The sequence below is a fragment of the Arachis ipaensis genome, chromosome B8 (assembly GCF_059453495.1).
Source record: "Arachis ipaensis isolate K30076 ecotype BB chromosome B8, ASM5945349v1, whole genome shotgun sequence".
Classification (NCBI taxonomy): Eukaryota; Viridiplantae; Streptophyta; class Magnoliopsida; order Fabales; family Fabaceae; genus Arachis; species Arachis ipaensis.
The window spans coordinates 141,635,082-141,659,006 of NC_142443.1; the positions used below are offsets into that span (position 1 = coordinate 141,635,082).

Sequence of the window (23,925 nt, forward strand, 5' to 3'; positions counted from 1 at the left end):
TCCTGTTGCCGAATATGAGTTGCTAAACGTACCAAAAAGGAACCAAAACTCTATTATTTTCAAATGCAAAGTAATGTACCGAATATGAGTTGTCATGATTATTTTTTCCAATCTTAATTATAATTAGTTACGTCTTCTAATGCCAATGAATAGTAACTGATGGAAAGTGTGTATTTCAATGGGGAAGGATAAACTCTTTGGCAATGGAAATTGGTGATGCAGAAAGATTTGGTATGATACTGAATAAAATGATCATCTTAAGCTACCATACATTGTAAACCCTGAATTGGATTGCGTATGATCCTAGTAGTATTATGGAAGATGATTATTATTGTGAGTGGTTTGGTCTTTCCTTCGACTTGGAAACACAGTTGTATCGGAATGTATTTGGTGAATGTTTGGATTTACGTTTGTTTGTGAAACTGAAGTTTGAATGAAAGTGATTTTGTAGAATTGATTTTAGATAGAAGTGAGTTAATGCTAACATGATTTATGTTTGGCAATTTTATATTAAAATTAATTTTGATAAAATAAATATTGTTTGGATAATATTAGTTAAAATCACTTCTAAATAAATAATTAATTAATTACGAAAAAATATAATATTAAATTATAATATTATTTTTTAAGTATATATATTTTTTTTATATTTCTTTTAATATTTTTTATACAATATTTTTTATAGTACTCTATTTTAGTATATTATATTTTTTTACTATTATAATAAAAATTAATATTTATTTATAAAATTAAAAATAACATATAAAAATTGATAATTTTTTAAGTATTTTTTTATATTAAAAATTAATATTTATTTATTAAATTAAAAATAACATATAAAATAACACATTTTAATACTTTTAAAGTACACTTAATAATCTTATTTTTATTATTATTTTAGATTCTAATTTTTTATTAGTTATATTTTTATTATTATTTATTATTAATTTTTTATTTAATATATCATTTTTAATATGAACAATAATACATATTACAAATAATACACACAAATTAGAATAATTATTTTAATACTCTTAGTATTCTTTTATTTAGTATTATTTTGGATAATAAAATTTTATTACTTAGGATTCTATTGTTATATATGATCAATTTTTTATTTATTTTGTCTTTTTTAATAAAATTAATAATTTATATTATAATAAAATTACAATAAAAAAATTAAAATATGAAAAAAATATTAAAAGTGATAAAAAAAATTATGGAGAAAACCAACAATGACCAACAACAAACCTAAACATAAGTTGAGTGAACGCAGAAGTTATAATTTATAATTTGTTGCTTCAAGTGAACGGGTTTTTTGGATGCAAAATCACCACTTTTGCGTTCAGAAAATAAAAGTTGCCAAACATCAAAGAACAACGTTCAATGAACTTAAACGCACTTCTATCTTCTCCAACGTGGTTGTCAAACACACCCTTGATCTCCCATGCTTATCAGTCTAAAATCTAAATAAATAACTTATTTATTTAATTACCATAAAATGAATGAATATTGCAATATATTTATTTAAAGTAAAAATTTAGGTGTAGTCAACTTTACATGAAGTTAATAATTAAGAACTATTAAATAATTTAATTAATTTGACTAAATTTTCATCTAACGAGTCTCAATTATTAACTTTAAATAAAATTGAGTTTTCACCTTTACTTAATTATTCCAGCAAGCTTGGGAGATGAACTAGAATACATTTCAATTCAACCATAAGTAATACAAGAAACAAAACTAAAAAACTAAATTCTTATAGACTAACTATCCCTTTCGCCAAAAGGACTCCACATTAATTATTAGTTTTAAGACCGCAATAATCCGTTGCAAGATCCCCGGATGACTTGGATGATTCTGGAGATATGAAGAGCAATGCATGAGTTGACGGTGATGCGTAGCGAATTCAGGGATGGAGCCTGAAGGTGAATAATGTGATGGTGAGACCAAGCTCTCATGGCAAAGGAATATAGTTATCCAACGGTACCAGTGAGGCACCTGAGAAACTAGTTGGTTTTCACGTAAATTATACACAAGAAATTTGGAATCAAATTCTTCTAGTGCCAAAATATTATGATCTTCTGAGATATACAGGGGTGCTACCTTAAAACATGGCGAGATCGTTTCAGATGGGATTTCGAACAATTTAATCCAAGACTCTTCAACTCCATGCTCTTTCATTATCCAGAGAGTGCAAATAATTGGCTCATGCCGAGTGCGATAACAAACAGAAAGACGGTTATTGTGGACTTGCAAGCGAGGCATGTAGGTGAAGTTAGAGTGCATACTAATCATGGGCAGACACAATCGACCAAACAACTCCGTTTCCAAGTCGAAGGTAAGAACGAACCACTCCAATTCATAACAATCTATAGTAGGATGATACGCAATCCAATTCAGAGTGCCGCTCACAAATATTCCATTCCTTGTGCAAACAAAATCATACGGAAACACCGGATGATCAACAGTTTTCCAAAAAGGATTTGCACCAAAAGTGAAAACTATAGCCCCAGATCTCACCTTGGAATCAGTTATAAGAGACGAGTCAGAACAACCCATAACAAACTTGTACTGGTCATGTAGAGTATCATAGCCAAAGCCACAGAAAACATTGTCTCCACACTCGTGGGAGCACTCGAACGGAACGGATGGGGATACCGAACGGGTACCGGGATTGAAAAGAGTAAGAGTTTCAAAGGGAAAGCCTTGAGACAAGCAGAGCAATCCGTTGCAAGATCCCTCGATGACTATTCCGTCAGCCGGATGTGACTCGAAAGTAGTTGGCTGATGCTGGCGATAAAGAATAAGAGATTGTGAAGAGCAATGCATGATGTCGCCCCTCCGTCCCGCTTCCTTCCAACATAGTAATGGCGGCGGCGGAGTTAGGGTTGAGCATTGAAGGTGGTGCTTGACGAATTCAGGGCTGCAGATTAGGGAGTTCCATGAACGGCATACAATCCTCAGTTGCAGGAGAAGCCTCACTGGAAGCCTCGCCAATATTTCTCTAATCACATCTTCTGGAAGAGTTTCTTCGTATTCAAGGTATTTTCTTCTCTGTCCAAAAAATAAAAGGTGTTTCATTCTCGTAGTAATAAGAGAATAAGGATTTTTTTTTTTGGTGACTAAGTGAATAAGGATTTGCGTCTCTCAATAGGATTTACTTTTCTAAATTTTGAATTTTATTTATTTTATAGATAGAATAAAAAAATTATAAAAAACAAACATTCAAAAAATAAGGAATTATATTTTATTCTTTTAAATAAAAATTTAAAATTAAAAAAATTTAAATTCTTTTTAAAATTTTAAAATAAAGAATATATATATAATTAAATTTTAAAATTTTAAAAATTAAAATGAGCATCCTAATGAGATTTACACTACGTACGAATTTTGGTGGAAAACTTTGAGTAAGTAAGGACGCGGCAAGATGCCTTGGACCATGGGTGCGACAATAATTTTTTCGATAGGCTATAGGCAAGTCGGCACAGCATCGACAGCTTGACGAGAAAGAAACTTGATGGCGGTGAGTCTGGCTGGTAAGGGAGGGAATGGCGGCGGTGAGGCTGGCTAGCGAGGGAGAGAACGACCATAAGAGAGTTAGAAGGTAAATTGTTAACAACTCAATTAGGTATCTTTTAAAAATAATATAATACTTAGTTTTTTATTATAATAATTTAAAAAAAATAAAATAAACATATTTAAAAATTATGAATAGATTTATTATTTTTTTAAAATTAAATACACATTTAAAATATAAACTAAATAAAACTAAAATTTAAAATTTAAATTTTAAATTTCTATTTCAGATTTAATATATTTAATTATTAATATATTATAATTAAAAATTTATCTAAAAATCAAATTATTTAAAATTCAAAATTTTAATTTTAAAATTATAAAATAAACCTTAAACTATTTATAAAATTTTGAATAAATTTTTATTTTAAATTTTGTTTTGATTTTAATTTTTTTTAAATACATTGACTTTGAATTTTTTTTTTGTAAATACAAATTGAAATATTGTAATAAAATAGAAGAAAGAAAAAAATTATGTTACAAAGAGAGAAGAAACGTAAAACAAGAAAATAATAACTAACTATAAAGTGGGTAGAAAGTTAGAGAAATTTTAATTTTTAAAATTTAAATTAATCTTAATTATAAATATGTATCCTAAAAGATAGAAATATATTTTAATTAAAAAATAATTAAATAATATTAAAAGTTGATAAAAAAATTGAATTTTATTGGACAAATAGCATTTTTCAATTGTTAAAGGATCAAAAGTGAAAATACGATTTTTAATAGAGTAATTTAGGATGAATTTTTTTCACCCTCTATGGACAAAAAATGTAACATTGTTCACGGTATTCATAATTTCAGTTGTTTATTTAGCGGAATTAAATTTTAAATTAATATTTTTTTTAGATGTAAACTTCATTTAAATACCAAAAAAATAATAAAAGTCAATATTTTCAATTATTTTATTTTTCTTTTTCTTTAAAAACGAATTAAAACAAGTTTTTTTACTATCCAAAACCCTTAATTTCTCTAGATGTCTATGGATGAAAAAAATTGTAGCCTTCAACGTGCTACTAGTGAAAACACAATCTACAAAGAGTTTATCGAATTTTTACAAGAACACTACTTATTAATTCTTACTTGTCTTTCTCTAAAAATGAGATAATTTTCTCCTCTGCTATACCTCTCCACTTTTTATATTCCAATTGAGTAGCATTGGCTGCTATATTTAATTTCTAATAACAATATCACTAATCAAAATAACCATCTTTAGTAAATTTTGAAAATTAGAATAACCTGTTAAATTGTAGTTTATCACAAGAACATTTTTAGTCTGACAATTTTTTTTCTCTTGAGATACTTGATAAGGATAATAATATAATAAATTTGTATTTAAAATTTTAAATATTTTGAATATGTAATATATAGTGTATTTAATGAATAAAAAACTTTAAAGTATTTTAATAAAAAGTGTCATTAGCCTAAAGAAAATTTAATTATTCATACTGTCAAACGAAAATACAAAATACTAATTTTTAGTTTTTATTTTTAATTTTTTTTTTTAAATATTCAAGTGTCTCGTGAAATCAAATGCAACCTAACTTGTGCCGAATGTTGAGTTGTGTCCAGTTCCCAAGCAAGCACAACATTATTAATTTTATTATTATTTTTTCTTTTAAATAAAAGGGCAAAGACTAAACAACAAATTAATCTGACAAAATAAATAAATAGCAAATATTAAAAAAAAAAAAAAACATAAAAGCATTTCATAATTCATGTCGCTCATTTTCTTTTTCACACCCTTCTATCTTCTTCTTCTGCTTGAATCGTTGGAGAAGCCAAAAAACAAAAACGAAGAACAATAGAAAAGGGAAATAGACAAGAAACAAAGGAAAAGAAAGGGAATAAGAAGCATGGTTTCAACGAGACGCAACAGTGGATCTCTCTCCGCAAAACGACCTTCTTCTTCTTCCGACGACAAACCTCCTTCTCCTTCTTCTAAACGCCAAAAGGTTCGTCTTATTCCCCTCACTTTTTCTTCTAAATTCCAATTCCCCAAACGCATGCCGTATATCCCTTGCTTTTGTTAAAAGTCCCCTTGAAGTTCGTCGTTTTATGGGATTAGGGTTTTTGAAGTTTTTAATTTGGGTAATTTCCTTAATTTCAGGGTGACAGTGGTGGTAGTGGTGGTGCGTCGGAGAAACCGGTGACGGCGGCGGAGGATTCCAAGGAATTGCGTGCTCCAGAGGCCGCTGCCGATCCCGGAGAATGCGGCACTGCTAATGACGCTCAGATCGCCGGCAACGATGGCAAAGCTGATGTCCCGCCAGCCGTACCAGTGGCAGCGCCGATCGCCGATGGTGCGTGCTTCACACTTATGGTTTTTCGGATCAACGTTGTTTTTGTTCATATTAGACAGTGAATGGTTACTTGTCGAGAAAAAAATTGATTTTTTTTTTTAATTGGTTTTTAGGGTCTACGCCAAGTTTGGTGGCTGATAAACCAAAGAGTTCGTTCTCTTCGTGGTTTTATCAGAAGCAAAATCCCAACTCTGAGGGTGTTCCCTGGTGCAGGCTCTTATCCCAGTCTTCACAGGTAATTCAATTGTGATTTTGAGTATTTAATTCAAGTTGCATTTGGACCATTTTTTATTTGAAGTGATAAAGCTTGTTTATTTGGGAATTGGAATGTGATGTTATTATTGCTTCAGAATCCGAATGTTCCTATTTCCACATCGAACTTCACAATTGGTTCCAGTAGAAATTCCAACTTCCCGCTGAAGGATCATACTGCAAGTGGAACTTTGTGCAAGATCAAGCAATCCCAGGTACATATTAGGGCCAATGTAAATTTTCAATGGGGTTTTGGAATTTATATTTGATGTGGTTGTGTGAGGTATGTCATGTCCGGGGTTTTTTTTTGGTTTTTTTTTTGGTTGTTCCTCCATGCACACCCCTCAGAACTTGCTAGTGGATTGTTTTGCCCGATTACTATTTTAGAGACTTCTAAGCACAGTAAATGCTTATCTGTAGTCGTGTGCATGGTTGCGTTGCTTTGTTTCCCCCATTTTCTTGGTTTCCAGTTGCTTGAGGTGAATATCTTAGGAAGTGTATGTGCAGTATGGTTACTGTTGTTTCTGGAAATGACCAGCGTGAGGGGAATGCTGTAGCTGTGCTTGAAAGTACTGGCAGCAAAGGATCTGTGCTAGTAAATGGAACGCTCGTCAAGAAGAGTACCAGCTGTGTGCTTAACTCGGGTGATGAGGTGGTTTTTGGTTTGCTGGGAAATCATGCTTATGTATCCTTTTCAGTTAATTCTAGTTGAATGCCATCCCCATATTTTCCTTTTCCAGTGTGTCTGTGTATTTTCCTTGATTTATTTTGACCTAGGTTTTTCAGCAACTGCATCCTGAAACCGCAGTTAAGGGTGCAGAAGTTCAGAGTGGTGGTGGGAAGTTACTGCAGATTGAAAAGAGAACAGGTGACCCTTCAGCCGTAGCTGGGGCTTCTATTTTGGCTTCTTTGTCTAGCTTTAGGCAGGATCTTACAAGATGGAAGTCTCCATCTCAGTCTGCCAGTAAGCCTCACCAGGGTACTGACGTTTCAGAGAGTGAGCTCGATGGCATGGAAGGCAACTCAACTCCAAATGAAGGGACTGACAAAGCCACTGATACTGGAGCAAGCGACAAGAATTCTCCTATGGATTGCGATCCAGATGATGCAGTCACAGAGGCAGGCAATGTAAAAATCTCTGGGGTGAATGATTTCCTAAGGCCTTTCTTCCGGGTCCTTGCTGGATCTAGTTGTAAACTGAAATTGAGCAAAAGTATCTGTAAACAGGTGTTGGAAGAAAGAAACGGAGCGAGGGATACACAAGCTGCATCATCTTCGGGTACATCTGTGCGCTGTGCAGTTTTTAAAGAAGATCTTCATGCTGCAATACTGGACGGGAAAAACCTAGATGTGTCCTTTGACAACTTCCCATATTATTTGAGGTTAGTTCTCTTGTAATGTAGAAGACTCTACTTTTGAATTTGATACCAAGGATGGTCAATGTCATTTTTTGCTGGCTTCATTCTTTCACTTGGTTGCCGTTTCCACACACGATGTCCGTTGCTAGGACTTGTCATTGGCATAAAACTAGGCATTTTGTTTTGAAGATTTTACTATTTGATAGATTTGTGATTTTCGAAAACAAAATCAATACTGCTTGTCACCCGGGCGTTATGATTTGAGTCTTCCCTGCCTTTCACCTGAACTCATCTTTATAATCTTATCTTTTTCTTATAAAGGATTATTGATTCTTTAACTGCATTTCTGATCATGCTTACCTCTTTTTGCAGTGAGAATACAAAAAATGTCTTGGTTGCAGCTTGCTTTATACACCTGAAAAATAAGGAACATGTAAAGTACACAACAGATTTTACAACCATAAACCCCCGAGTTCTGCTCTCAGGACCTGCAGGTTTGTGGATGTTCCATTGATAATATCCGTTGTCATCCTTTTCTTTTTTTTTTGTGTCTTTGGGTGAAGTGGAGCAGCGTGATCAATTCCTTATTTATCTCTTTACCTTCTCTAAAAAGTTAAGCAATATTATTATTATCACAAAGCGATTGATATTATATAGACGCCTTATTTAACTTTTAACTCTCTATTTCCTTAAATTGCCAATTTCTTTTGTTTGCAGGATCAGAAATATATCAGGAAATGTTGGCAAAAGCACTTGCAAAATATTTTGGAGCTAAATTGCTTATATTTGATAGCCATTTACTTCTGGGTGTAAGAAAAAAGTCCTCTTTGCCGAGTCTATGTTGGGATTATTCCAATCATACCTCCCTTGCAGATTGCCATTGTAGCGTTTCTGGTGTAAATTCTGATAATAAATCTTTGCTGCTTGTGCATTCATAGGGTTTATCTTCCAAGGAAGCTGAGTTGCTCAAAGAGGGATCCAATGCTGAGAAATCATGCATCTGCACTAAACAAAGTCCTACAGCTACAGATGGGGCTCGTAGTATGGATCCATCAACTAGTGAACCTGATACGCCTAGCTCCTCAAATGCACCTACATTTGGCATTGAGTCTCAACCTAAGATGGAAATTGATAGCGCACCTTCTACCTCCGGAGCCTCTAAGAGTGGTACATTTAAGCTGGGTACGTGCTCTCCTTTTTCCCCTAATCTTTCCTATCTAAAAAGGGCCTTAAGCCTTAAATTTATCATAAAAAGTTTGATGTTTTCCATTACAATCCTGCAGGGGATCGGGTAAAATATAGCTTTTCATCTTCTGGTAGCCTTTATCAGACATCTTCAAGGTACAGGTTTGCACTACAACTACAATTACACTGTTTTAAACTGGTTTCTTTGTACAGCTTACAGTTGTATCCTTTTCCCTTTATCAGAATAACTTGAGTTTTCTCATCAATTGGCACCACCTATGCCAGTCCTACTTCTTATATATGATATAGATGTGTAATGGATAAGATAGTACCTCTTTCACCCAAATTGAAAGTTCATATGCACCATGGTTATTGCAATCCAACATGTAATGGTTTCATTTTAATTAAAAGTAATACAAAATTTATGATTGATTGCCATTGTGCTGTAGTAATAATTAGAAATCAGGTAAATTTGCCATTCTTTTGAAGGCCTGGATGTGTGTTAAGGTGACCCATGGTACCTTAGGCTGTTAGGCATCACCCGTGCATAAGTGGTTTCTTTTATATCTGTTTGGGTAGTTGTATAGATGAATGGCAAGGAAATTAAGATTTTGAAATTTTTTATTAACTCAAAATTAACATTTCTTCTATGGAATCCAGATCTAGACAAAGTAATGCAACTTCCACCTCAAATTTTCATTTCTTCCATGGATATTTCCTCCATTTCACTCATACCCAACTAAGTGCTAGTGTTTTTTCTTGTACTTATAAGTTTTCTTGCCAATTGCACCTACCTATAGGGGGCCATCTAATGGAAGTCGGGGGAAGGTTGTCTTACTTTTTGATGATAATCCCTTGTCAAAAATTGGTGTAAGATTTGATAAACCCATAACTGATGGAGTTGATCTTGGAGGTGCCTGTGAGGCTGGTCAAGGATTTTTCTGCAACGGTAACAAGCTGCCTTTTCTATTACTACTGCTACTATTATTATTATTATTTCCAAAATATACTACATTCTACTTTTTATCTTTATCTTGGTTGTGGATTTTGAGGTGGTATTTTCTTTTTTCCAGCAAGTGATCTTCGTTTGGAAAACACTATTGTTGAAGAACTGGACAAATTACTTATTAATACATTGTTTGAGGTTGCCATTTACTCCACTCTTGGTTGTACACAAGAATTTCTTCTCATATATATTGCTTTGGTCTTAAATAAGAACTTGTAATCTTTGTTTCAGGTTGTGAATAGTGAGAGCAGAAGTACGCCTTTCATTTTGTTCATGAAAGACGCAGAGAAGTCTATAGTAGTTAACGGGGATCCATATTACTTTAAAAGTAAGCTTGAAAAGCTTCCTGACAACGTGGTCGTAATAGGTGCACACACGCACACTGACAGCCGAAAGGAGAAGGTAAGAAATGATTTGTTGACACTGACCATTTTCTAATGGTGAAATGAAATGCACATTGAGACATTAGAAACTTCTAATATGTACACACATTGCAGGTAAAAAGGTTATAACAGCCCTTGTCAAGATAATCTGTTTTCAATTTTTATTTACAAACCATTACTTGGTTTAGGTTCTTTGTTCAAAGGATGACTTTATTAGGAGTCCAAAAGTAGGTGCTTTTTTATTTACCTGGTTTCATTTTAGAAACTGGATAGGAGCTTTATGTATTTCATGGTAATGTTCGGTTTTTGCAGTGCTTCGGTATATTTGGTTTGAAAAGAATTCTAGGTTTCTTTTGTCTGATTCCTTTCCCACAAACGATTTTCTTATGGATAGAATTACCTACTTGGCATCCCTTTCGTGCTAAGCTAATGGCTGTTTAAGGGTGTTTCTATAACTGATATTCAAAGGGACCGGCATTCCTACGTTGTTATTGGTTATCTGGTTGATCTCTTTTTCTTGGATATCTTTGTATCTTTCTGAGGATAACTTATCTTCCTTTGTGCACTTGCTTTTCTTATAGTACAATTTTTCTACCAAAATATAAAAAAATAACACGAGGAGCTAAGAAAAGTTTGTGTATAATGGCAGAAATAGGATGCAAAATGGATATCCTAGTATTATTTCTTCGAATTTCCTTTTCTTGCTGTCCAATTAAATTTGTATTAGTGGTTATGATCTTTATATTCTGGTTTTGTTTTATGAACTGAGAAACCAAGATAGTTGTGTATAACGGATGGAGATTTGGGTTATCCTATCTATTCAATCCTGCAAATTCCCTGATCTAAATGAATTTTTTTATGAATGTTTGTCATTGCAGTCACATCCTGGAGGTTTGCTTTTTACAAAGTTTGGGAGCAATCAGACTGCGCTACTTGACTTGGCTTTCCCTGTAAGAATCACCAAATCCTAGTTCATTCTTCTTTTGGAGAAGGGGCCAGAATTGCTTACATATGCTAATGTCGTGGATATCTTATTTGCAACCCACAATTTTTCTTTGGTCTTCTCAGATTTGTTAAGGTTATGTCTATGAACTCATTTCAGGATAGTTTTGGAAGATTACATGACAGAGGCAAAGAAGTACCTAAACCAAACAAAACTTTGACTAAGCTTTTCCCAAATAAAGTTACAATTCATATGCCACAGGTATATGCAGTGGATTGGCTATATTATTGTATTTTTGGTTTCTTTATTTGTTTTGTGTTTTTCCTTATAATATATCCATGTTATGTTTTTTGTAGGATGAGGCACTTTTAGCATCTTGGAAGCAGCAACTTGATCGAGACGTTGAGACTCTCAAAATCAAAGGAAATTTGCATCAATTGCGCTCTGTAAGTATCCTGTATGTGATTGTAATATTAATTTAAACTACACATTTAACCATGTTGTACTGTGTAGTGATGTAAATATTTTATTATGAAATTATCAACTGATTTGTCTAATTTTATTTGTAGGTTTTGAGCCGTTGTGGGATGGAGTGTGAAGGACTTGAGACCGTGTGCATTAAGGATCAGACACTTACAAATGAAAGTATGTTCTGCCACTGCTACGTCACTTAAAGATTTCTTGTTTAAATCTCTCCCCAATTACATGATGTTTGCTATACTGCAGATGCAGAAAAGATAGTTGGTTGGGCTTTGAGCCATCACCTCATGCAGAATTCTGAAGCTGATCCTGATGCAAAGCTTGTTCTATCTTGTGAGAGGTAATTTAGTGCTTGCTTGTTCTATCTTGTGAGATGTAATTTAGTGCTTGCTACATGTTATATGATGTATACTCAATTTTAAGATTCTAACCTTCATAGTTGTTAACTTGTATTTATTAATTATTATGTTATTTTACCAGCATCCAGTATGGTATTGGGATCTTACAGTCTATCCAAAATGAGTCAAAGAGCCTAAAGAAGTCTCTTAAGGTGATTGTTATCAAGTTTTGCTACTTAAATTGTACTTTAATCTTCCTGTGCTGGTATACAAGCATCACTTTATTTAGAAAAAAAGGCAGCCCGGTATACAAGCATCCTGCCGTAACTTTTATCCCAAAGAGTGTAATGTACGCAGTCTAATTTAGAATCTTGCAATTTATGAACACTTGATTCTGAATCATCCCCCTTCTTCTGTTGTCTGATTTCAGGACATTGTAACAGAAAACGAGTTTGAAAAGAGGCTTTTAGCCGATGTTATTCCACCTAGTGACATTGGTGTTACTTTTGATGATATTGGAGCTCTTGAAAATGTCAAGGATACGCTGAAGGAGTTAGTGATGCTTCCTTTACAAAGGCCTGAGCTCTTTTGCAAGGGGCAATTAACCAAGGTTTACCTAACTTACATATTCAAATGCATTCTGTTGCTTAACTTGTATTTTTGCTATAGATGTCTGTTCGAAGTTAGAGTTATCATTGGTCCTATTATTTCTTGCTTTTTCTTCGGTTGAATTGCTGATTGGTTGATGTATGACGCCTTTAATGCCCTTCTCCTTTTCCTACCCTCAAAGAAGAGAGGAAAAGAGGAGAGAAGGGGGTGGCGTGTAGAATTTGCTGACTTGATTCTTGTGATTTCTTAATTTTGGCAAGAATGTAGCTTGTTTGTGTTAGAATTTACTCCCTTCTTCCCAAATTATCGGTTGCTTTGGAAAACTTGGTACCTTCAAAACTCTATCTGGATTCAATTTTGGGATGGAGGGAGTATCATGAAACTAAAAGCAACTTTGGAGAAGTTGTTTTAGGATATTTTTGGAGTTTTTCTTCTAGTAATATTGAAATGTACCTTTATTTTTGTGAAAAAATTAATATTAAAGTTGGTGATATTTTCCCATATGAAATTGGAAACTGTTCTGATTACTTGCCTCGAATGACCTTTTTGTGCAGCCGTGCAAGGGCATCTTATTATTTGGGCCCCCTGGAACAGGTAAGACAATGCTTGCAAAGGCAGTTGCTACTGAAGCTGGTGCAAACTTCATCAACATTTCCATGTCAAGCATCACATCCAAGGTTATATTTGCTTAATGAGAGTATTTTAATCTCTCCTTTATCAATTCGTTTTGCATGTTAACTAGTGGTATTCCCCTTAATTTCTTCAGTGGTTTGGTGAGGGTGAGAAATATGTAAAAGCTGTTTTCTCCCTGGCAAGTAAAATTGCACCTAGTGTTATATTTGTTGATGAGGTAAGGCTCCTTCATAAAATGATGCTATTTTTTACTGATTTATTAGTTGGGGAAAAAAGGTGATCCGATATGGTTTTGTGCATAGGTTGATAGCATGTTGGGCCGAAGGGAAAATCCTGGGGAGCATGAGGCCATGCGAAAAATGAAAAATGAATTTATGGTGAACTGGGATGGCTTACGTACAAAGGATACCGAGCGAGTTCTTGTGCTTGCAGCCACTAATAGGCCTTTTGACCTTGATGAGGCTGTCATAAGGAGGCTGCCACGAAGGTGAATGCCATGTTCAACTGCACTTGAATTTCCTTTTTTCTCCTTTTTCTTCTATTCCCTTTTCTTTATTATTATTGTTTTTATAGTCTTTATTTATGAGTATTTGGGTGGTTAGGAGGGCTTTTAGAGATGTTAAAACTTTTGTCATCTCTGGTTTTGTGCAGATTAATGGTAAATTTGCCAGATGCTCCTAATAGAGCAAAGATATTGAAAGTTATATTGGCAAAAGAGGACTTGTCTTCCGATATTGATTTTGATGCAATCGCAAATATGACCGAGGGGTATTCCGGAAGTGATCTTAAGGTTAGGGTCATTGTTTTTTGCTTTTATTGGTGACACTGCTGTTAATAACTGTGGTGCCTTCATGCTTGCTCTTGCATTGCAGAATTTGTGTGTAACTGCTGCGCACCGTCCGATTAAAGAGATATTAGAAAAGGAGAAAAAGGTAAAACCCTTCCGAACAGTTTCTAGCAGTATGCTAGTGATTAGTCATTGTTGTTGGCTATGAAGTTACCAGAATCGATGTTACTTTGATTTAATATTTGTGATTCATTCATGACAGGAGCATGCTGCTGCTCTGGCAGAGGGTAGACCTGCTCCAGCATTAAGTGGAAGTTCCGATATCAGGTCACTAAACATGGAAGACTTTAAACATGCTCATCAACAGGTATATCAAACAGCAATCAAGCCCCTTTTCTTGCTTTCGTCACTAAAACAAAACAAAATTAACTTTATATATCATATTGTGGCAGGTATGTGCGAGTGTGTCCTCTGAATCCATAAATATGACTGAGCTTTCGCAATGGAATGATCTATACGGTGAAGGTGGTTCAAGAGTAAAGAAAGCACTTAGTTACTTCATGTGAGAGTTTCTCCATTGTACAAATGTTCCCCACCGGCGACCCTCCTTGATGCCCCTTTGAAGCCTGCGTATTCACTTGTCGTTGCTCTGGTCTGCTGAGGCTAGCAGGAGTTGGTGCTGAGCCCCATTTCCTTTGTAAAATGAAATATAGATTTCTAAGTAATTTGATTTGTTATGGATGATGGGATTATGGTGGGTTTTGAAAGAAAGTGGAGAATTTTGGCCAGGCTCTGTTGCTTTTTGTTTTGTTCCTCAACCACTTTGCCACCAGCACAGAAGAAGATCATGTTGATTTCTTATTATTTTTTTTTAATTGCAGTATTAGAGGAGAAAGATAAAGAGAGTCATATATGATTATGACCCTTATTATAAGAGTAGTTGTCACACTCCTAAGTCCTAATGTCAACAATAATGATTTTAGATCATGGACACAAGGTGACTATTTTCTATTTTATATTTTTTTGTATATACCATCATATGCATGACACAGCTATGTCTTTTTGATTCCATAAGTCTGCTACTTATTTGAAAGATTTCTTAAATTCGACATGTGCCATGATACAATTCTTTCAGCATTATTGATTGCACTTTATGGCCTTGGAATTTTTAGTTGTATAAGCTCTGCATTTGTAATAATATGCTATGGAATGGATTGGACAATTTTTCTTTTAATGAATTTTGCTAATCAATGCTTTGTTTGAAATATAAAGAAGTGGGATTTTTATTTTATTTTTATTATTAATTCATTGAATATATTGGTGAAAGTTTCATAATGTTCCACTTCTACGCAGCTAAGTAGTAAAGACACTAGTTTTTCCGTTTCATACTCTTCTATATAACAAATTTAGTGTTGGGGGATTGTAAGTTTTCTCACTAGAGATATTTGGACTGTTAATTCTCGTTAAATATGTTGATGATATTTGAACTGATAATTTTTTTTATTTTAGGGTAAAATATATTTTTTGTCTTTAAAGTTTAGCAAAAGTTTTAAAAATACTTATATGTTTTATTTTGTTTTAATTTTGTCCAATTTTATTTGTATCAAATATACTTCCAATAGTTAAATTTTTAAAAAATTTAAGATTAATTCAACAAAAATATATGAAAATTGTGCTTGTTTTGTTTGTGTTGAAGGTTGTTTTTATGAAATTGTTGTTGAATTAGTTCTAAATTTTTTAAAAAATTAGCTGTCAGAGATATATTTGATATAAATCGAAAACTTTTGGGATAAAATTAAAATAAAATAAAACTTAATAGTATTTTTAAAATTTTTGCTAAACTTCACAAACAAAAAAATATACTTTATCCTTTTCTTTAAATATATTGATATTTGTATTGGGGATTGTCCGGGATGATAAGTTAACAATTAGGTCATTTTGTCATAAGGAATAAAATAAACAAATATTGGGATGTCAAAATCAAAATCTTTTAAGTGTCAAAATGGTTATTTACTTACTTATCAAAGCTGTTCACAACCACAATTATGAATTGTGACTCATGCTCACTGAGTAGAAAATATCTTTGTTGTAAAAAGGTCATAAATTTATTAATTTAAAATTGAGTAATAATGAGAATTTCAATTCATCTTCTTCAATTCATTATTTGTCTAATATTTAAATAAATATTAGATAAAATATTCAAAATATTTTTTAATCTAAATATTAGAAAAATATGTTAGAACTTTTAATTATTTTTTTTTAGTATTTACACTCGAATTATGGACTGTTTTCATTTTTTAACTCATTAAAAAATTGATATATTTATACATATTTTGTCTCAATACATTAAGCTTTAATAAATAAAGAAGTAAAAAAGGGTTAATTTGAAAAAGGATTATTTTCGTGCTAGTATAGTTGAAAATTAAAACTATTGAATATCCAATTCAAATTATATCCACTAATAATAAATTTATGCCATGGAAAATCAGCCAATCATGTATTATGTATAATTACATGTATTGTTTAACTCATTTTTAATATATATTTTATTTTTTATCGTGTATTTTATATTAATGACTGATTTTAGTGTACACCTAGCATGGTTGCTAGTTAACATGTAGGCACAAATTATCAAAGTGCATTTAAGACCTAATACTTGACAAAACTTGCAATGGAAGTAATTACTAAACTAAGAGTAAGAGATGTGAGTCTTACCAAAACTTCTGCATTAACCTTTGAATGAAATATAAAATTCAAATAATCACCAATTTGAAGGAAATTCTAGCAGCAATTATTCAGCAGTTAATTCTTTTAACTACTATTGCTGAAGAAGAATTACCCTTTCTAGACCTTGAAGAAGAGCAGTTTTAAACGCCACTAGACATCGGATCTAATCTATGAGTCTTTTCGAAGGCGTAAGGTCGTTATTCGAATTTAAAAAACATCTCAATGCTGCGTCATAAACTCAGCAAAATTAAGACAAAAAAGCATGACAGCAGTCTCAGATACAAAGTAAGTAACTAATATACAATCAATAAGTTGATAGAATTAATAAATTGTGCAAAATTTTCAAATTTCTAGTGCATCTACATAACATTACATTATTTGCTTGAATGGTCATCCAAAAAAACGAATATGATTAGATCATTGTGTAAATCACTTTATACTAAAATTATAGAAATTTTGAAGCAGAATTTTATAGAAAAACTAAGAAAAACTGCTTACATGACAACACCCTCTGACAATAATTCACAACTCATAACCCCATGAAAAATATCACTAATTATTAAAAAAAAAAGAATGGGATGACTTAGAGTGAACTTAAAACTTGGAGGAAATAGCATAACCAAAAACGTTACATCTTTAGCCTTAACAAAATGATTGTATATACTCTCTCAAATATACATGAAACACTTGACATAAAAACTTTTCAACATTATTTTTTATGAGAAAGCAAGACAGGAGTTACATTATGTACAAAAAAAATCAATGGAATCAATTCAGAATCAATATACAGAAGAAAAAAAAAAATCATTCATCACTGCATCATTATTCTGAATTCTTCAAAGCTAAGCACACCATCTCCATTCAAATCAAACTGATTAATCATAACCTTGCATTCATCAATGGACTTTTTCTCACCCATTTTCTTGAACATCTTCCTCAAGCTCTTAGGTGTTATGAATCCACACCCTTCAGTATCATACATCTCAAATGCTTTCTTCAAGTCCTTGATCTTCTCTTCTTCTCCACCACCTTCCATCAAAGCAACAAAATCCTCCAAACTCAGCAATCCGTCGCCATCCGAATCCAACTCCTCAATCACCATTTCAACCTCCTTCAGCAATATCTCTCCTCCCATCTTGCTTACCCTCTGCTTTAGCTCCGACGGCGAAACCTTCCCGTCGCCGTCTTCGTCGAAATATCTAAGAACACGCTCATATTTCATGTCCCTTCCCATGTTTCAAAACACAGAATACAAAATCGTATCTGCTCCTCGAACTGAGATCTCTTAACAAAAAAAAAAAAAAAAAGCACTTTGTAATGATCAAATTCAACACTCTTTATGGTGCTCAACAACAAAGTGATCAAATTTTTGTTGAAATGAGAAATTGTACTATCTAGTGTGATCTTTGGCTAAGTGTGTGAAACATTTTGTTTGGCAACCAGAGCCTTTTATAGATTATTATTATGAAGTCGGTAAAAGATAAGAATATAGTAAGTACCGCGTTGAGGATGTGTTTAGGAAAAAAAAAATATTTTTTGATATAAATATCATAAGATATAAATAAAAATCTACTTATTATTAACAAGTTGCTACGAATGTTCCAAGCGATAGATGAGGCCACGACATATGTTGGTGTCACAATAATTTATGTCATAATGGGACCAACTTATATTAATAGTAAATTAGAAAATGTGGAGAAATGGAAATTGAAGATAAATTTTAGAATCTTAGGATATATGTATAACGCGCAAAAACCATGAGTAACGGTCAACCGCTTCCTGGGGGTTACGTGGCGGAAACGTTTTGATGCACGGCCCAGTGAAAATTCAACACGTGTTATAGTGTGTGCCGTACCACGATTTTTGTTTAAATTGACCGTATTATATTATGATAATATCACTGTGTTATATTATATTCTCCCATCATTGTCACATTAGCCTTCTAATAGTGTGTACATATTATTTTTATTCATTTGATTAATCAGGAATATTTAATAATAAAAAATATTAAAATATATTATTTTTTATTTTTATTTAATGTATTCTACAATAAATAAAAAATTTAATTTTGATATATTGACAGTGTAAAGTATAATTATATTCATTCTTTTGGATGATTATTTATGTTATTAATGTAAAAAATAATTATTTTTATTGATGTAATATTATATAATTAAACATACGTATAAAATTATTTTACACTGATAATATATTAAAATTAAATTTATAAATAAATATTAAATAAGATAAATTTAGATTATTTAGATTTTTTTTAACATTATTGGGTACTCTTAGGTGTACTTTTAGTTTATGTTACTGATTGTTAGGTGTATGTTTCAGTTCTTTTTATTAATTTATGTTTAATGGTTGCTAGCATGTTAGTACAACTGGAGTTAGCATAGATGGGTTCCTTCATAGTGCAAGGTAATTCATAAAAAATTAACAGAGTATTTTCTTTTTTTTTTTTAAAGTAAAAAATAGTTATTCTTCTTCACGAACTTTGAGATTCTATACGTGGTTTACTTGCACAACTTCAATTTTAGCTTTTCAATAAAAAGAAGTGTTTAGTTTGAATTTGATTAGCATGATGATTATTATTGATTTATTAAGTATGGAGTAGAGATTTAAGCGTGGTTTCATCTTAAAGCAACTATATATTATCAATTTGATTTTGTTGGTTTTTAAAATAAAATTACTGTATTTAGTTTGAGAAAATATAATTTGAAAGAAAAATAAAATAATAATATCATGATTACCAACAATTGTGATGAATAAAAATAAAATTAGAATTTACCTGTAGTTCTTAATAAAATAATAATATTATTAACAAAATTTTGTTTTCTTTTGATATGAGAGACTATTTACAATTTGTATGAAAAAAACCAAAAATAAATTTGTATATGCTTCAGAAGTGGTGTTGTCACACTAAACATGCTAAGTAATTAAATGAATTCAAGATCAAGATATTAACAGTCATTATAATTATTCACTCTTTAGTTTCAATAGAAACTATCAGAGGAAATAGAAAATAAAATCTTTCCATACATCTTTGCTTCTTCAATCTTGACCAATGTCCAAGCAACCGATTAGGGCGGGTTCGTCTGAGGAAGACATTCGAGGAGCCACGAACCACCTAAACAGATTTTGGAAAAAAAGACAATGAGGTCCGCCAAGAAAATAAGAAAGGAAAGAGTTGGAAAAGGCTACACTGAGGACACCTCCCTTGCACCAAGAGTAAAAAATAGATTAAATAAAATGTTTTTATATATATGTATATAAGTATATTGTTAGGGATTCCAAATTAAAGTGAAAGAAAACTTAATGTCTCATTAAAAAATTATAATTTTAAAAGTCGACACCAAATAAAAAAGGGAGGAGGGGGGGGGGGGGACCAATTGTTAAGGGCCATGTTTCTTAATACTAATAGGATTCACAAGGATTTTCTAAAAAGAGCTTTTCTTAAAAATATCCTTTGACTTTTGACTATGTTTATATTAACACATAAATTATGGTCACCCACTCATTCAAACCCTGATAAAGCATTTGTGCTTACTATATTATGTGTTTAATTGATGATTATAACGAAGGTGTCTATGCGTCAAAACAACCCATTCCGTATGTGTAACCACGTAGTACTAATTATGCCTTGACTAAGCAACTCAATTCTTTTTGTTTTCCATGTGTTCACTAAGAAACAACTATGAAAACACAGCGGCAAGAAATTTCCTTTTAAGAAGGATAATGATTGACCTAGAACTCTCTACTCTATTACACTACTCTACTAGATGGCCACGAATTAGAGTAGGTTATAGTTTTACTCTAATCTAATTCGCAAGTTTAAACTCTGATTTAAACTCTATCCAGTATCCACACTAAACTTCTGCACTCGATCCTCTCAATGTGACTCCAAAAAAAAAAATTATTCTCACTTAAACACTACTTAATACTTCTATATTTCACACTATCAAATATTATTTGTTATTAGGAAATTGAATTACTAATTTGGTAACAAGTATTTGTTTAAAAGAGAAAAATTTTGATTCAACTTTCCACTTGTTAAACATCTATATATAAACATACTCATTGTATATTAAGAATTGTTAAAATATATATTACGTTTAAAAGAGAAAATGTGGAAAATATAGAAATTGGATCTGCATATATTATGGGAGTGACAATTCTTTACTCTAGTGATAAGCAGGCTTACACTATTAGCTAACAAGAACAAAAACTCATCACCAAATGTGATGGATTTTACTTGGTCGATTAATTATCAATATGACTAAGATAAACCACCACATTCAATATTATCTGGTATGAATGTCAGGAATGGCAATGAAAACCATAATTCACAAGATGGCAACATTTTTGTCTGATGTGCTTTCATATTTACCAACTTCGAAACAAGTGGCTTAATCCTTACTTTTCGATGCTAAATTTTCCTTAATCTCAAGTCTAAACACATCATAAAGGGACAGCAATTGTACACATCAAACGAATGCCATATTTCAAAAATAAAATAATTAGTCTCACAGTTGATTGAGAATATGAAGGCAGAGAAGAAACTAAGAAACATATCCATGAGTTACTTCTTTTATTAAGCTCCTGTTGCCTCAACCATTTCTTGTTCCACAGTGCTTGGGACAACAGGGTAGTATTGGTAATGTAGGTCCCCAACATCATCACCAGTCCATTTCTTCCATCCTTCTGGTCCCACATGGTAAACTGAAATCACATAAATCCCCAAGTTAGTGATTTATAGCTATAAACTGGGACTGAAATAGCTGCTGCAAAATGCTGACCATGAAGATTTAGTGGTTTGGAAAAAAAAAGAGAGTATATTTTCTATGATTTCATTTTAACAATTTTCTTTAAGTTGACAGAGTAAAATCAATGGGAGTTTAGGTGTTTTGTGAGTGTGTTTCCAGATAGTTTCATATGTAGAAGTAGCTCTCGAGTGTGGAGTCAATCAACTCAGGAGAGAGAAAAATTACCGCTAACAACTCCACCACTAGCTCCATCACGGAATGTTGCATGATATATTGCTCGTCGACCTAGTTCAACAGCTTCCTCAACTGACAGGTCATATCGGTACCTAGGATGAGAAGGGAACTGTTGATGAATATTGGTGAAAGGCATTGTTATACCATGTAGAAGTTAAATGAAAAGACTTGCTCACCCATTGTCCAATACACCATAAGCATATGGTGAACCAGATCCAACAGAGAATCTAGTGCCTTTCAATCTTCCTCCTTCACTATCAACATAATATAGACTAGGACCCTAAAAGAGATCATCCATTAGAAATTGCAACAGCACTAGCTGAGCAAAAGCCATATGGTAGTTGGACATGTGAATTACTGTTTCATCCCATCCAGCAATCATGGTACCGACTGATAAACCCATTCCACGATAAGAGTATAAAATATTTGCAAGTAGCTTTGAGGCTCCGGTTACTGATATCCTCCTTTTATTTGCCAACTCGTGCAACCGACACTACACATGATATGGACCAGATTAGACAAACGATTTGCATCCCCATATTTGTAGAAGTAAAGAAATCCTACATTGTTAAGCAAAAGCTAGATATTTGTCTTGTTTTACTTCGTACAGGTAGAACCATTTAGTTCTTGTATTTCCTAAGTGGACTGAACTCAAGGATCTAAAATCCATATAGAATGAGGTATATGTGAAGGTCAACTAAGTCAAACTTCTCAAGGCAGCTTATAACAAAATAATAAGCATCAAATGAGAAATTGAGTATAATAACCACAATGGAAGGCCATTATATTAAAAAAAGATGTATGTTGAAAATAAGAAAAGCAGCAGAATGGGACTCATAAAAACATGAAACCATTATATTAAAAAATATATCCATTCTCAACAAATCCCAACAATAATCCTAGCATTAGAGTAATAGAGAAAGCTAGAGAATAGTCTAAACGGTTTAGGAATACTACTGAAGGCATCCAAACTAATGTGATTTCGCTAATATAAGGCTAAGGATGGTAACACATATAACAAAAATATCCATATTCAAACAAACGGGTCATGAGTAGTTATCACTTCAACTAATGTGCATGCATGATAAATTAGAATAGAAGTTGAGGCAAAGCATCACAACTTGCAATTAGAACTCCAACAACAATGATCACAGCAAAATATAACCAAGGAATCACTAGCAGTTGGAGAGAAGAGTAGGGCACAGGAGGAAGCTCAGTAGGAGAACCATAACAGCACTACAAAAAGCAACAATTCAAGATAAAAGGACTTCAAAAATTACCTTTATCCCAAGATTTCTGTGCCAAAATTGGCAATCAGCGGCACCTCCGGCCATTGTTCCAAGCATATATGGATTAATTTCAATAATCTTCTTTACAGACTGTGAAGCTGGAAATTTCCATTACTCATCAGTAGTAATTGAAGAGTAATAATAATTCAAAGACAAACTAAACAAGTAGATTAAACCCTAAACAACATTAATCAATTAGAAGCAACAATTTTCAAATTTGACAAAATAAACATAAAATCAACTCACATATATATATCCTCCCATGCTAGCTCTAGAATCAGCAGCTACAATGACACCGTCCTTAAATATAAAAGCAAGCGTTGTAGTACCCTTTGCAGGCTTCACCATCTGAATAGCTTCTTTCACAAAGCCATCGAACTAAAACCACAAATACAAACACAAAATTTCGTATTAAACCAAGGTTTCAACCTGCTCTATAGAACAATACCCTAATTTCCTTTATTTACTACTTATAAATTAAAAAATAAAAAACTAAAACAATTTTTTTTTCAGACTCGAAAAATTGAGAAGTTGAAAAATCACTCACATCATTGGAATTAGGAAGCTGGAATGACGGCGGGGCAGAGAACTCTCCAACGACGTCGTCTCCGGGTGCAGTGAGTGTAGAGAACGATTCGAGACCAGAAGTATCGAGTTTCATGATTTCAGATTTTAGACTTAAAAATTACCATAAAATCCAAACGGTTAATTAGCATTAAAAATAATAATTAAAGAAGAAAAAATCGATGTAAAATTGAAAATAGAAATGGATGATGAAATTGGCGCACTGATTCAAGTGAAGTGGGATCTGAGTGTGTGAGGTATCGTTGAGGTTGAAGCAATGAGAAAAGAAGAACGGGCGATTCAGTGAAAAAGGAACTGTTTTCGAGTGTTGGTGCCTTGTTCAGAAAGGCGGAACTTTATTTGGGCTAGGCCTGCTGACTTGTCTGTGAAGTTGGACCTTAATTGGGCCAGCTCATTTTCAACCAAAAAAGTGGCCCATTTGTTTATTTCCTTTTCCATTGCTTTGCATTTCATTTGATATATGAT

General features: G+C 32.7%; 4 protein-coding genes across 13 annotated transcripts; 1 reads left to right on the forward strand and 3 right to left on the reverse strand.

Annotated features, from left to right (window-relative positions):
* Window positions 1-1,675: 1,675 nt before the first annotated feature.
* LOC107611794 (F-box/kelch-repeat protein At3g23880-like) lies at window positions 1,676-3,084 on the reverse strand. The gene has a single exon (XM_088495934.1). It carries the CDS (start codon window positions 3,082-3,084, stop codon window positions 1,771-1,773), a length of 1,314 nt encoding a protein of 437 aa, XP_088352060.1. The 3' UTR covers window positions 1,676-1,770.
* A 2,056-nt stretch (window positions 3,085-5,140) lies between these two features.
* LOC107612056 (uncharacterized) lies at window positions 5,141-14,960 on the forward strand. Of its 10 annotated transcripts, none has more exons than XM_088496463.1 (29): window positions 5,231-5,534; window positions 5,690-5,882; window positions 5,996-6,117; window positions 6,233-6,349; window positions 6,673-6,819; window positions 6,912-7,002; window positions 7,129-7,277; window positions 7,362-7,516; window positions 7,865-7,986; window positions 8,210-8,301; window positions 8,431-8,674; window positions 8,776-8,833; window positions 9,478-9,626; window positions 9,751-9,821; window positions 9,915-10,085; window positions 10,945-11,016; window positions 11,169-11,270; window positions 11,366-11,455; window positions 11,579-11,654; window positions 11,736-11,829; window positions 11,970-12,039; window positions 12,258-12,437; window positions 12,991-13,113; window positions 13,203-13,286; window positions 13,372-13,556; window positions 13,721-13,859; window positions 13,942-14,001; window positions 14,119-14,223; window positions 14,309-14,960. In XM_088496463.1, the coding sequence occupies exons 1-29, from the start codon at window positions 5,436-5,438 to the stop codon at window positions 14,420-14,422; spliced, it is 3,474 nt and encodes a 1,157-aa protein (XP_088352589.1). In that variant the 5' UTR covers window positions 5,231-5,435; the 3' UTR covers window positions 14,423-14,960. The 10 variants fall into 10 exon arrangements, with proteins under 10 accessions (XP_088352587.1, XP_088352586.1, XP_088352589.1 ...); XM_016313893.3 differs by having other exon boundaries at window positions 7,129-7,262; window positions 8,776-8,839; XM_088496464.1 differs by having other exon boundaries at window positions 7,129-7,262.
* Window positions 14,961-17,218: 2,258 nt separating this feature from the next.
* LOC107612059 (uncharacterized) lies at window positions 17,219-18,019 on the reverse strand. The gene has a single exon (XM_016313897.3). It carries the CDS (start codon window positions 17,815-17,817, stop codon window positions 17,395-17,397), a length of 423 nt encoding a protein of 140 aa, XP_016169383.1. The 5' UTR covers window positions 17,818-18,019; the 3' UTR covers window positions 17,219-17,394.
* Window positions 18,020-20,940: 2,921 nt separating this feature from the next.
* On the reverse strand, window positions 20,941-23,688 carry LOC107612058 (proteasome subunit beta type-5). The gene is made up of 7 exons (XM_088496871.1): window positions 23,423-23,688; window positions 23,118-23,253; window positions 22,867-22,973; window positions 21,945-22,079; window positions 21,763-21,866; window positions 21,578-21,678; window positions 20,941-21,308 (listed from the first exon to the last, which is right to left on the reverse strand). Exons 1-7 carry the CDS (start codon window positions 23,534-23,536, stop codon window positions 21,181-21,183), a joined length of 825 nt encoding a protein of 274 aa, XP_088352997.1. The 5' UTR covers window positions 23,537-23,688; the 3' UTR covers window positions 20,941-21,180.
* Between the last annotated feature and the right edge of the window lie 237 nt (window positions 23,689-23,925).